This window comes from Neolamprologus brichardi, chromosome 7 (assembly GCF_056152115.1).
Source record: "Neolamprologus brichardi isolate AB-2024 chromosome 7, ASM5615211v1, whole genome shotgun sequence".
Lineage (NCBI taxonomy): Eukaryota > Metazoa > Chordata > Actinopteri > Cichliformes > Cichlidae > Neolamprologus > Neolamprologus brichardi.
This window is the reverse complement of record NC_142110.1, coordinates 16,525,558-16,540,407: the sequence shown is the minus strand read 5'-3', so window position 1 is coordinate 16,540,407 and position 14,850 is coordinate 16,525,558. Positions and strand designations below refer to the sequence as shown.

General features: G+C 39.8%; 1 protein-coding gene across 11 annotated transcripts in view; it reads right to left on the bottom strand.

Moving 5' to 3' along the window:
• plekha5 (pleckstrin homology domain containing A5) overlaps positions 1–14,850 on the bottom strand; it is an 87,134-nt gene that overhangs the window by 20,682 nt on the left and 51,602 nt on the right. For 9 of the 11 annotated variants that reach the window (XM_006782598.3, XM_087843222.1, XM_006782599.3 and 6 more), the window contains 5 exons: positions 7,194–7,314; positions 6,947–7,051; positions 5,041–5,113; positions 3,133–3,233; positions 1,746–1,861 (listed from right to left, as the gene is read on the bottom strand). In XM_006782598.3, the coding sequence (XP_006782661.1) occupies positions 1,746–1,861; positions 3,133–3,233; positions 5,041–5,113; positions 6,947–7,051; positions 7,194–7,314 (516 nt within the window). The other 2 variants (XM_035914425.2, XM_006782605.3) reach the window with 2 other exon arrangements.

The following is a 14,850-nucleotide window of genomic DNA, read 5'->3' as shown; positions in this document are numbered from 1 at the left end:
TGTTTTATCTTCCCGCCTTTCTAATCTGTTTACAACCCCACTGAAAGCACTGTTAACTTAATCCTACAGCCTGTATTACTACATGAACTGTTAACTTGAGTCTTGTTGATATGAATATGAAACCAATGAGGCCTAAAGTAGCTGCTGATGCTGAAAAGTGCCCTTTTAGTTTCCTGAATGGATCCATAAACGGTTTCCACATTTGTATTGTATTCCACACAGTATTTGGCTTGGTCTTCTGTTGTGTTTGTATTTTTTCCAATTTAGCCACGTTTGAGCTGAGAAGCATTGCTGTTCGTCTTGCTTGGATGATGTCATACAAGCACATGTGGAAGTTTGCACCTAAGTATTCAGGCATCGTTCCTTCCATTTGTTGTTCATGTAAAAACTATGTTTTTAACCTCAGACAATAGGCTAAAATGTCTTTAATGTCATTAACTCTTACGTAAATCTGGGTGAGATGATTCATGTCCAACTAATTATTTGGTAGGAAACGTGTTTGATTCACATTTTTAGGTTTATACTACAATATACTACACAACTAATGTTGTGAATTCAGTTCAAACTAAAGCAAAGTGCACAATGCCTCTTCCAGCTGCCAGAGAAGGGGAGGCGTGTAAAAGGAAATCAGATATCTCCAGTAAAACATTACCTCAGCTGAGACACTTCAGAAAAGTGATGCTCAGATCCCAGTAATCCATTTGCTTCTCTCTTTTGCCTCCTGTCTAGAAGACCTGCATACCACTCTGTGCTCCCTAGGGAGTTATCTAGAGGTAATAGATGCCACTATGCCTCGACCTTAGACAGACATAAGGTCGCAACTTCAAAGTTTGGCAAATTCCTCTCAGCAGCATGGCTCACCGGGTTAGCAATAAGAGAGCTGCAGAAAAGGCATTCCTTCAGAGTTTCCACTTGTATACTTTCAAATAGCAGCACTAGTCACTTAATGACTTCTCCATCTTTCTGTGCCTCCAACCAAGCAGAGCACACATTTAGCCCTGTAAGCATTCAAGTTACACAACTGCAAAACAAACGATGAAGTAAATAAAAAAAAGAAGAAGATGAAATTACAGAACCTTTTTGTTTTGATCAATGTGTAGTTATATAAGATAATCTTATAGCAGCATCACAAGGTCCCATTTAGCAGAGACTTTCAGAGGATTTCAGGCACTACTGCTCTGTGTAATTACACTGCTCGTTACCATTACGTTTCTGCTCGCCCATGTAAAAGCAGGGCATTAGACAGGCAGCCTGCCAAATGGCAGATATTTAACATAGCTTAAAAAAGAAGAAGGAAGAAAAACCCTGTCCTGATGAGTCAGTGATCCTGATCAGCCAGCGCATCTGTGCACATCATCCCTTAAACCACCTGCATCATGCCTTCACAGTGCACCCACAGTCTTATGTATGTTACTCCATAATAAACTTTAGCGCTTGAAACAGTTACATAACATGAAAGAACATCGTAGCTTCTTCAACAAACCCAGAGACCAGAGATGTCAAAAGTGGGTGTTGAAGTGTTGCTGAAGAACTTAACAGGGAATTTAAATGTACTCTCTTCCAGTACAAACACAGAAAAACAGAAATCAGAGTCTAGAAATGAACCACGTGATGCACAGCTGTTAGTACTAGTTTGAAGAACTGTCTTCAAATGGCTTTTTCAAACACCCCACCCATGCGCTCGCAATTCAAAAATGACATGCCCACTCAGCAAACATGACTTTATTGCCAAAGCTCTTACAAACCTTTTGACTGGCTCTGACTGCACGAGTGCAGCATCTGTCATCACTTTCATCCAAGATTCCATCTCTTTGGCTGTGTCTGTGCAAAAGTAGTACGTCCTCATGTTGGGATGTGTCGCCTGTTTTGACAGTACACGGGATCAAGGACAGGAAGAGTTATCCACACAGTTACCTGAAAGAGAGAAGACAAAAACTGGTTGACTAGGATTTTTAAAGTTTCCTCACAATAACAGGAGGGTAGAATATTGCATTTATATACACACACACACACACACACACACACACATATATTTTTTTTTAGCAACTAATGGCAATCGGTGCTGACTTGTGAGATATTCTCTGCAGTTAATGATAATAAATCAAATCCTTAAGTCATGCTAGATTAGGGAAGTAAATCTGCCACAATACTTACCATTCAGTGCATTGTATGGCAGACACATGGTCGGTTGTCTCTTGGTTCCCTCGTGGTGAACAAACCAATATATTGTTAAAACAAACACAGGAAGAGACATAATGCTTCGTGAACAACCTCAATGTGCAGTTTTCCAATGTTTAAAAAAGACAAGACTATAATTTTTCTAATTGCTTCCCAATAATTTTTAGAAATAACACACTTACTAATATGACCTTTGGCCACAACAAGAGACAGGAAAAGTTGAGAATAAAAAATATACAGTCAGAAGGTCATCCCATTTCTGAGTGAATCACTGAACTGAAGAGCTTGTGTCCTGCTTTCATGCTTTTCTCTTTTCTCAGTCTTGTTTTGGGGGGGGGGGTTTTCAGCCTGAATCTAAGTTGGAAAAGGAGTGGGCTGTGTGGTTGGAGAGACCTTGAGCAGACTCCTGGGCGTCTGTGTTTGGCTGTGCTTGGCAGGACAACTTTGTTGTCTCTTTGGGTTTATGAAGAACCCACAGTCAAATCCTTTACACACCACTGTGATCTCATATTATAAGTCCGTTGCCCTGCAACTTGAATCCTGCGAGTCAAACATCATAGTACTGCAGTCCTACCTCACTGCTGTCAGTAGTCAGTGTAGTTAATATGAGACATACTTTAGTTGTTAGCGTTAGCGACTAAACATCTCACTTTGTCAATCAACCAAAACTTCTGAAGTAACAACCAACGTGTTAAATAGGAAATAAAACCTCGAAACTGCCCAACATGTCTAAAAATACACATACATATATTGTGAGATCACTATAAGAACAAGTGCAGCACCAGTTTTCAAATGTACCTTCTGTGAGACTTGCACATTTATTTTTATGGCCTTATCTACAAGTTTTTTCCATTTTCTCTAGAAAACTAATTCCTGTCTTTTCTTCTTTAAGTATAATAAACCACAAAATATGCAGCCTAACAAAGTCTGACAGGAATGAAAACATGCACTGACCTTGAAGGCATATTTTCTGGTAATGTGATCGTCCACAGACAACATGGATATACGAAAGCTTGGCAGGAGGATACTGCCAAGAATCCCCTCCTCTTTTTCATCTACAGAGGAAAAACAAAACACAGTATATATATATATATATATATATATATATATATATATATATATATATATATATATATATATATATATATATATATATATATATATATATATATATATATATATATATATATATATATATATATACACACACACATACTACATTGTCAACTCTTATCTTAAAGCGTTATTTGTAAACAGGACGCAAGTCAAGTGGACTGTGAAAGGAAAAACTGTGCAGTGTTTTGGTCAGATAAATATAGGATACCAAGTCAAAACACTGAAAAAGATGAGCACTGATTCAATGCTGTATGCAGCTAGGCTGCTCTAATCCTCATTAAGTTAACAGACAGGGTTCCACATTGACAATTGTGCACACTCCACATGGGGGGGGGGGGATTAGATTGGGTCCCAAGTTTAAGCAGAGTAGCTTACTCTCCAAATTCCATAAAAGCAACCCGTACTGCTTACCCAAAACAGTGCAGGAAAACAAAACAGTGACTGCTGCAATCCCATATAGGCATGGACTTTGTCTGGTTTATATGCAAGTTTGCATGTGTGTTACTCAAAACCATTATGTTAGAGTCAAAGTCTTTTAACACATATTGGTGATGATGGAATGAATAAGGCTGATCATGAATAAGGTTCAACATTGTGAGTAATATTTTGGGAAATATATGGTAACATCAATCTGGACATTCCCAAACATATCAGAAGTCGAGCTGTTTGCTCAGAAGTTATGTTAGAGACCTGCCTCCCTTAACTGATTTTCAAAAGAGGGGCGGATGGATTTTTGACAGCGTCACCTGTCATCAACCAACCGGGCTCTTTGCCACTGCCTCTTTCAAAAAACACTACAGGCGGAGGCTTCAGCAGAGCAGTCTCATCATGGGATATCCTGATGCGCAGAAAGAGTGATAACTACAACAGCAGATAACGGATGTGTTCAGATGAAGCAGCAGAGTTCACGACCTCTCTGCCCACTCTCTGCTGATGGATACAGTTTCTCAACATATCCATCTGGATAAAGCCTTTGGGTCTGCGGCTTTTGTCAGTCAGTGGGTGGAAAGAAGGCGACGGGAATGGCAGACACCAGAAATAACACAGACTGGATGTCATCCTGATCAGCAGAAATGACGACTACATCTGCATAAAGCGGCGGCACTGGGAAGTGCAGCCTTGTACAAAGGTAAGGCTTGTATTTTCTCACAGTTTCAAACAGCACACCTAGTTTACACTTGGTCTACACTTTAAACATTCTCCAAACAGAGATGTGTCAAAATTAGATGTGAAGATTGGTCCAACATGAGAGAACAGCCGTTAAAAATCACATTTTAATCAATAATAGATTATATAAAATCGATAAATCGCATCGAAATGTCCACACATTTTACAAAAATGGAAACTACAGTAACTGAGTGTAACTACTACTAACACTACTTTCAGACTCCTATCATGTAAAAGCATGAATGATGACATGACTTGCATAAAAAGGAATCATTCAATAAACTTGTTTCATCTTGTTTCATCATGACTTAACATTAGTGTGGAATCCTATTTGTCAGTATGCTTTAACGTTTAACTCTGCATCCAAGTCTTGCGTAAGGACCTGGCTATGCTTGATGGAAAAAAAGGTGATGTTGCAAGCTTTTTCACCTGATAAGTCTCCTCAGTTGGTCCTGACATGTTCTTTATCACAGGGACTCAGACATAACAATGATGAGAAAAGGCATCGCTTGTTGTTGAAGATCACAAAAGCACTTGAACTATTAATCGAAAACCGCTAGATGACAGGACTGAACTCACCTCTGTAGTAGAAGAGGCAGAGGTCAGAAAGGACAAACCACCTCTTCTTCCATAGCTTCATCCCTGTACTGTCCTGAAAAGACACCAGAGCAATAGAGGACATTAACTCCACAAATGTTTGGGGCTTTGATTTTTTTTTTAATATCTTTGTCTTTTTTATCCTATTCAGCACATGCTGTAGTCCTATGACACAATCCTTTCCATGTGATCAATTGTTTGCTACATCATCTCTAAGGATTAACAGCCAATCACTTTTTTGTTGTATTACATAATTGTGTACGACTTTCTATGTTTCCAGCTGAGACAGGTCACCATTTTGCATTTGTGATCCAAAATGCCTCTCTGAACTTTGGAAATTATGAAATAACCCCTTGCTTAAATGAAGACGGGTTATGGAAGTCATCCGATCAGCACTGCAAAATTTCAGACTCTCAAATTTAGCTATTTTTGGCCTGAGATGGGAAAACTTAATTTGTGGCATGAAACAAAGACAATGCAACACACACACACACACACATAAACTTCCTCTGCTTAAGTTGTTCTTCAGTATCAGCTCAAAGCCTTTAACGCTGCTGCCTGAAAAGGATGAAGGGTGAAGTAAAGGGTATTAACTCTCTGGTTTACTTTAATGGAAAACTTGAGCAAAGTCCTTAATCGTAGCCTCCACCAGAAGACAAAAGCAGGAGGGGGGATCTTAACAACTCTGTCATTATGGTCAAACGGCATGTGGGCTGCAGTTTACTTGAAATGGAAATTCACTTCCACAAACCAGAATGGTTAAAACATTAGTATCAAGAGAGATTCAAAATACCAGATGCTGCGCCGTATGTTCATAAAAGAGGTAGATGTGAAATGTAACAAGTTTTAAAGATCTTGTGTCCACCACCTTTCCTCAATTAAATCCAGGTCTTAACCCCCCCCACCCCCCTTTTTTCTTTTGAATGTCAGTAGCAGAAGAATAAATAAACTTTATCAAAAGTTCTGTCGAATCTTGCTCTCTGGAGGCTTTCGCTATCACATCAATCACTGCGGCACTTTGTTCTAGCAGCGGACCAACCGAAGGACTGCCGCTTCCCCTCAGCCAAGGACTTCAATGGCTTCCAGTTTTCAATGAGGCAGGGAAATAAAAGTGCAAATCCAGCTTTTATTCAGGCTAGCAGATTTGTGAGTCTTTTGCTTGATCTACGTCACCCTGATTGATGTTTCCAAAGAAAAAAGCAGCTGGCAGCTGCACCAAAGGAGCCCATCGTGTGCTCACAAAACTGCACAGGGCGCCTGCAATCACCGCTAAATGAAACTCCCAGTTAGGATGCACAAGGGTGTCCGGTCTGGCCCCTTTTTACTCTTCTTTAAGTAACCGGGGAGGTTTGCATTCATACAGTGGCCCTGCTGGATGAGCAAAAACAGAGATGCACAAAGAAATGCTCAGATTGTGCTCATCTTAAGACTACTGCTGCTGCTGCATAACCACTTGCAGTTAAAAATGGAAACAGACCCAACACTGTTTTATATTATCGCCTTTGTATAGCCAAGCTTTTCCTTGCCTCTGACTCCAAAGATAATACTATCCAGCAGAAATCAGAGGTGCTCCTGACGTGAGCTTGCTCGGACTAATAATGCTAACATGCTGTTTAACATATTTTTTCCATGTTTATCAACTTTTTTGATATTTTGCACTTTCACACAATTGTTAACAGGGTGGTGTAAGACAAAAAGTCAGGGTACAACCAAAAAAGTTTCTGCAAAAATCCATCCGCACGTTGATACATTTCAGTTGTAACCACAGTGGTTTAAAAATATTGATACACACATGCGTCGAAGAAAACAAATTGGATGATCCGTCCTTTAAATTTCTGATTGCATTTTCTGGAGTAAAAATGACCTGGAGCCGTGCACTTCTACTCACCTGTTTATACAACCAGTTTCTCTTGATAACCGGGGCACCGGGATTCCTCCTGATGGAGTTGGATCGTTTCCCAAAGTTGTGAATTTTTTTAGAAGGTCTTGAGGGCTACAAGTTAAATCAAATTAAGCTCAACACACACACGGAAAAGAAACATCTAGACGTTTTAAGCCATTAAAATGTGATCCCCTTGTTTTCCCATTATTTTCTAACGTAACAGGCATGAATCGTAAGCCCCCCTGTCACTCACCCTTCCTCCGGGGCTACTGGGGTTTGCAGCTTGCTCCGAGCCGCCTGTGTAGTTAGAGGCCTCACTCATGGTGCTTACTGGTCGTTCCTTCTTCTCATTCGCCGGCACTTTGGAAGCAGATCTAAACAAAACACACAACATGCCAAGAGCAGACAAGCAAGTCATTAATCAGAAATAGACACTGTGTTATATCCAACATATTTATCTCCAGTGACCTTCAGAGGAGCAGGAAAATGAGCAGGCAGCCCTTATCATATGTTTCCCTGTCTTTCCTCTGAAGTTCAAGCTCTGTTATAATGAGATCTCAACATGGGCTTATGAATCAAACCAATTACTCCCACCCTGTCACTGCTGATACATTTTAAGTTCTCTAAGAGCTTAAAGTGAACGTCCTGCAAAGTCCGCCTGACATATCCAGAAGCAGCAGCTGCAGCAGTGAACAGGGTCAGGATGTTTCTTAAAAGACAAAATCTGTCTTATTTTTAAAGGAAAAGCATAGCAGGATCAGTAATTGTGGCATATGACAGAACACCACGTGAATAAGCAGTACACGACCCACGGAGATGTCCTACATTCACTAAGATAGGAACAATGCTGTGGTCCAGTGGGAACAAGGCATGAAAACCAAAGCTGATCAAAAATACTGCAGCAGTGATATCTCCACAGATCTAGTGATTCTGCTGCACGTAAGGGCTGAAACTGCTGACTCTGCATTAAAAACACTCCCCGATCTAACCGAGCCATGTGATCAACAACATAACATTCGTACGGTCCAGATCATGTTTTATCACCAAGTTCAGTGCAACCGTTAGAAATGCAATAAGAAAACGTAAGCATTCAATTAGAAACAGCTCAAACCATGCGGTCATACCCAAGGTGCACAAACACAATAAGGGGATCACTATGGACGACCATACGTGACACACACAGGATGTTCATTCCCGTGCAGCAAAGGGACAGATCTGATGTCACCTGGAAACCCCTCGAAACAATGACTATTACAGACCGACCTGGTCTTACCGGCATTTAGAAGGAAAGCTACGTACAGTAGTTAGTTAGACGGGAAAGCTTAGTTAGAAAAAGCAGCAGTACGTTATTAATGTCTTCTGATAATTTCAGATATGAAAGTATGTGACTAGATATATGGATACACATACATAAGTGACAAATTCATTTATCTAAAGAAAAGGCGCTTTTACAGATGGGTGAGTAGCTACTGAGATTTGCCTTCTTCTCAGTCCAATAAATTTGCTTCTGAAAATGAGGTCTAAACGTTTTGAGCACTTCCACTGACTCATGAAATCCTTATTAAAGCATAATCAATGGTGAGTCAAACTGTCACCTAATAAAGGTCGGGAAGGCTGGAATGTGTGAAATGACTGCACTGTAAGAGATATAGTGCTTTATTTGATGCTCTATTTGGCATCACGACACGTCTAGGCTCTCGGCTACAGATAATTAGCTTGGAAGTGATAATCATTCCGCATGCAATCAAACCGAGAAGATACAAATGTGTCAATTTGACAGCTTTAATGTAAGAGCTGGCCTTCGACTATAGGCACATTAAAAACAAATTGAGAAATTACTTTGCATTACAGCCCTGACAACCTAAAACACCCACACTACAATACATATTCTATTTGGACATTTCAGTGCTTATTGGAAAAGCAAACAGAATACAACATAAAAATCGAATCTAATATGAAAAATAAGGAACACGTAATCATTACAGATCTTTTTACAAGTGACTGAACACGCGCACACACACAAAAAAAGATATTTCTAATCACACTAGAAACATGTACGGAAGATGTGCAGAATACCAAACCAACACCAGTCATTTGCAATTTACCAACATGAAGAAAAAAAAAAAATCTATAATCAATAGTGTTCTTCTCTGATCAACATCCTAAAAATTAAGGATGCATCACTATGAAACGTTTCACTGAAACCAGTATTTAAGAGAAAGAACTCAACAATAAGGTTCGGGAGTAAAATTCCATTTCATACTCTATCACAAAGAGTTATAAGCCATAAAGCTCATATGGTGTGACACTTATATAGCCCCTTTCTACTCAATCCTTTGCAGTGAAAGCACTTTCTACTACAAGCTTCATTCATCCAGTCATACGGTGATTTATCTGCACAAAAAAGCACTTATCGAACATTCACAAAGAGACACACGCCGATAGACGCATCAGGGACAACTTGGGTTTCAGCATCTTCCCCAAGGCTAGTTTGACACATAGACTGAAGGAGCAACCCACTGACCTTCCGATCTGCTGGACAATCTATTCAACCACCTGAGCTGCATCCGCCCCTTTCAGCTCTTTACCACACTTTGAACATTTAGCCTGTGCAAAATTGATGTGACACAGCAGATAAATATCATCCACCGCTATCAGTAAATGCCATCTTATTTGCAAATACACTGGCATCAGCCTTCAAAGTGTTACACACAGGATGTTCAGCTAATATCAGCTGATATCAATACTCGGCCAATGAATTGAGCAGTGTTCCCAGGGCCACACCAGTAACTATTTCACAGTTATTTAGAGTCGAAACATCACAAACGCATACATGTGCACACACAATGCAAACCAACACATTGCTATATTTTGGGATAAAGTTTAACTTTCGTTTATTTCGTGTAAAATTATACAATAAAACCCACATGGCTTATGCCACTATTCATACTCTTATCATGCTGTTTTGAATGCCTGTCTGTTTTCAATTCCTGTTGTCTGGTTTAGGATGGGGCTTGCCTCCTGACAGCACTGCCCACAGTGGAAATGACTGTAATGTGAAATACCACGGGCAACACTCGCCGCTGTGTTCACCAGAGCTCAATGTCAACAACAAAGTCAATGAACCCAAAAGTGAAGCTGAAAAGGCCATGTGACGTTCTGTTTTCAGCAATGTCGAGCTGCTCTGTTACCTACGGGAAGGAAGGTCTGTACAGCGTGCCAGTCTGTCTTAAGATCAATGTCGCGGCAACGGTTTTTCCATTTTAGTTTTCGCCAGTGTCATTATAGTTTTCAACACTAAACAAAATGAGACGAGAACTGAACATCAGATCTTAAGGCTGAACTCTCAAATATTCCGCAGAGAGTAAAAGTTGAAATTAGGCGAACTGTGTGTAATCAACCTTTTGTCTAATAGAGCCATTATTGTAGACAAACAAAATAGATGTTGCTGCATCAATTCAACAAACTTATATGTGTTAAAAGTGACAGATACAGGCTGCCCCTTGCATGGATTTTCTGTGTCTGTGTAAATGTGGGGGTCTGTGTGTGCAGAAAGAGCAGGGATTAGACTGTCACTGAAGCCTAGCACTCTAAGCACACTGGGGGGAAAAAAACAAAAACACTGAACCGAGAGGCTGAGGGCGCATTTTAAAATGACCACACAGCATTTCTAAAGAGACAAGGCGGCTCTAAAACACCTTTGTGTGCTGCTGAACTGCGCCTTTATCTTTTTAATGAACAAAAGATTGGAACACAAGGGAAGCATAATCAGATCTGTAACAGTGTAACTAGGTCCACTGGAGTAGAGCAGAACAGAGCTGGATCATGCACCAAAGATTTACAGATACTAAAAGTTCTAAACCGAGATCAACTAAACCCCTTTTTGCTGTGGGTCCACATTACCCACATTATTATTACCCTACTTACAGAACTAATAACATATGAAACCGTGGAGCCTTAACCGGTAACAACATTCATAAAACAAGAGCGCTCACTCTCTGGGCATTATTTACTTACTGCTCTGGGAACAGTATGTTGCATACTCTTATTCTTTGTTCTTTTTAAGAACTTTATAGGGCAGTGCAGCGGCCTTTTGTAATTTGCCCTTTTCAAACCCATTTTAATATGCTTAACATTAAAGTATGTATTTGTACCTTTTTTTTTAATCCATCTTTTTTATCTAATTTTTAGTTAGGCAGCTAGAGTAGAGTCTGTGGTGTTCAAAACAGGTGTGTTGTCAGCAGGGAAGCTGCAAAGTGCCACTCATAACATGGCTGAAGGGTTTTTCTCCCATTTCTTCATTAACGTTTTCATTTTCGTTAATCGGCTGTAATAAATGCTAATACAGATGGATTGGCAAAAGGCTAATATTGGCCAATTATATTGGTCCACAGACTTAAAAAAACAGTACGCTTTCAACAGAGAAGAATCAGTGGTACAAAAGATGATTTGTCTGACAGCTCGGCTTTTATAAAGGATGTGCAGCTTGACTTTAGCTCAGGAAATGTTAGTAATGATCTCCCTGGGGTCTGTTCATAAAGTTTAGATGAACAAAACAAATGTTTCAGACAGTTAGATACACATCATGGAATTTTGTAGTACAAGTATATTGCAGAGTCTATTGTTAGTGCGCAACAACGACAAATATTAAGAGACAAACACATTTAAGTTGTTTTACATTAAAAGAAACGGTGCAGTCATCCATCTGCGCTTGAGAGACACATTTCCACATTTTACACCACAAAACAGAGGGAAAACAAATTTGTTGAGATTGGGTTTTGAGGACTACTGTAATCAGGTAACACTTGCTCAAATACTACTCGGTCAGGAAAAGTTTATCTCATCTCATTTTGCATCATGTCATTATGTATCAAGATAGTGACAATTAGGCCTGCCACAAACGATTATTTTGATAGTCGACTAGTCACCGATTATTTTTGCGATTAGTCGACTAATCAGATTATGCATCCATTGGACGTAAAACGTACAGCTTTTTGCACCAGCAGCATCTGCTCTTATATAACTATCATTAGCTTACAGCTTTAAGTGTTTAAGGTATGTGCTAACTAAAAATAAAGACAAGATGATAGTTTATTAAATTTTAATGAAATCTGCAGATTGTTTTGGTTAAGTTTAATAAACTCAGCCGTCTGCTCCTTGCTATCTAAAATATAACAGGACACCGGAGTATATTCTCGAGCATCTCACACTTCTGATAATCAGTTGTCTGCTTGACGTTTATTCAGCTGTGTAAAAACTATAACTTTAATCTCAGCCAAACCGATTTACTCAGGAACAAATAAAATACTGAAAAAAGCCAAACAATAACATTTGTAAGTTATCCAAGTGACTTATATATCATGTTTAACCTGAGTAGCGAAAGATGGCGGTGGGTTTGAAAACGATTTGCCGGGAGTCCGGTGTTCTCAGCGGCTCTAGTGAGCCTTGCCCCCGGCTAGCTGTCGAGCTGATGGGTAACAGACGTCTCCGAAAACGTCAGAGCGCTTTTGAAAATATGTGGTGTCTTGATAAACTGAGCAGATATTTGAAGTTTACACAGCTACATTCTCGCCTGAAAACATGTTAAACGTTTATTTTGTGACCCAGAAAGAATAATAAGAGTAATGTTAAAACTAACTAGCTGCGGCCATTGTTGCAAACTGAGCAGGGCCGCGCTATGAATTGTGGGACACGGCTTCTTCTTCTTCGGTGTTTAACGGCAGCTGGCATCCTCGTACATGCAGTGCTGCCATCTCCTGTTTCAGTCCGTTATTATACTCTTAAATCCTACTACTTATTCCTGTGTCTTTTGGGATCTTAGAAAGCTTCAAACTAAGCGTCGACTATTAAATTACTCGTCAACGATTTTGATAGTCAAGGTAATCGTGACTAGTCGACTAATCGTGGCAGCCCTAGTGACAAGTAAGCTGAAAATTATTAAAGTAGCAAATTTAGCTAAAGGACAACCTGTAATAAGAAAAATCAACCCAACACTACAGTAAAACAGCCCTGTTTTTAACATTGTCCCTAACACTCTAATGGACACATACATTTTAAATGAACAGCTAGTGCAGTATGCAGTAAACTGCACTGTGAAACAGCTGACACGCTGAACACGTGGTGAGACTGCGTTTTGGTCAACATTTTTACATGTGAGTTGCTGTAAACAAATACCTCCTGTTAGCCTGCACATGATCATGCAGAACACTAAAAACAGGAAAACATTTACACAGTATAACAGAATGGTGAAGCTGATAATGGCAGATATGGGTAAAGTCACATGGCACATACAGCACTTTAGTGGTAACTTCGCACATTGCACCACAGCTGTATGTATGACACATGAGTGATACAGCCTCTTAATGAATATTATAGCAGCTTGAGAACACTAATGTGCAAATAATAGCTTTAATTATACCCTGCGTAGCAATGTAGCAGTGACAGTGTCATGTGTTCCTGTCACACATTTATGTAACTGAAGACTACAAACTGAACCTTGAAGTGAAACTCACAATAACTAAAGAAATAGAGAAATAAAGAAAGGGAAACTGGTTACTGTTCTTGGCTATGTTAACATAAAGAGCAGCTTTGTTTTGTTAATACTTTTCAGAATGTGAAAGACCACTCAGTCTCTTGATAATTGACAGCTTTCCAGAACAAAGTGGTATAATTACAGTACAGTATTATTAGAATTTCCTGTTAAAAGTATAGCAATTGACCAGCCAGAGACTGGAAATGGTTGATTTTCAGTGTGCACAGCCTGAACTGGTGACCAGCCGGTCAGCCTCTCATGTCTGATTGCCAGCTGATCTATTTTATTCATGTGCAGATCCTGTACACACTCACAGCCACATGCTAACATGTCGTTATCGTGGGAGCTCTACACTGTGACTGAAGACCCAGAGTTCAGAAAAGTAAACCACAGGGAGACCGCCGGAAAAACAATTCTAACGACAAACCTAATGAGACATTTAAATCACCCTAACCCGGCTCAACGTGAACATTTTAAAGACACTAACACAGAAAAAACAGCTAAAGCTATCCAGCGCTCAGGGCCATCCACAAGCCAGCAGCCTCAATATGAGCCTCAGAATGAGCCTCAGTATGAACGGTCAATGGATCAAGCGATTATGAGGGAAATTACAAGGGACAAGGGAAAAAGAGAGAAAGTTAAAAGGTAACAGGTAGGGGCAGGTTGGAGTGGAGCTAAACCCGGGCCTCTGCAGTAGCCTTTCAGCACATGGATCAGTTGCTCAACTAGCACCCCATTATCTGGCAAAATTACAAAAATAATTGAAAATGATGTAACTAACTGACATTTGTTTTGTTACATAAATCTGCAGTTTATTATTTGTACCTCTTTCCAGCAGCAGAGCTGTTAAAGGGAAAGAAGATCCTGTAACTTACTGCAGTTTAAGTGTTCATAATAAAGCTTCACATATCATTGCTATATCTACCCTAATGGAACACAAATAGGAACTCAAAGTAAACATGGCCGCTTGTCTTCTCCAATCCATTAACTCAAATCTAATCTAGGCTTCCTTCACCTGAATTACTCACTTTTTATTCCATCTTAAGGTGGGCTGAGGCAGGCTTTATGTTATACTAGACTGATTATAATGCCAAACTGAGGCAAAGATTTGTGTTTTGAGTGCATTTAAAGTGCAGAGCAGATTAAGCGGAGATTTTCAGCAAGGCCTCTTTATCCCTGTGGCAGCTTAAATCCGTCTTTGCCTTTTATTACTCGTCCACGGTGCAGATTTTGGCCTTGTACTATTTTTACTAAAAAAAGAGCCAACTGTTGGATGAAATGCTCTGTAATAAACTTCGAATTGTGAGTCATGTAGGTTTACCGCTTTTCCGTGTTGCCTTCGCTAACTGGACCCGATGTATGTTCTTTTTTCTCCTTT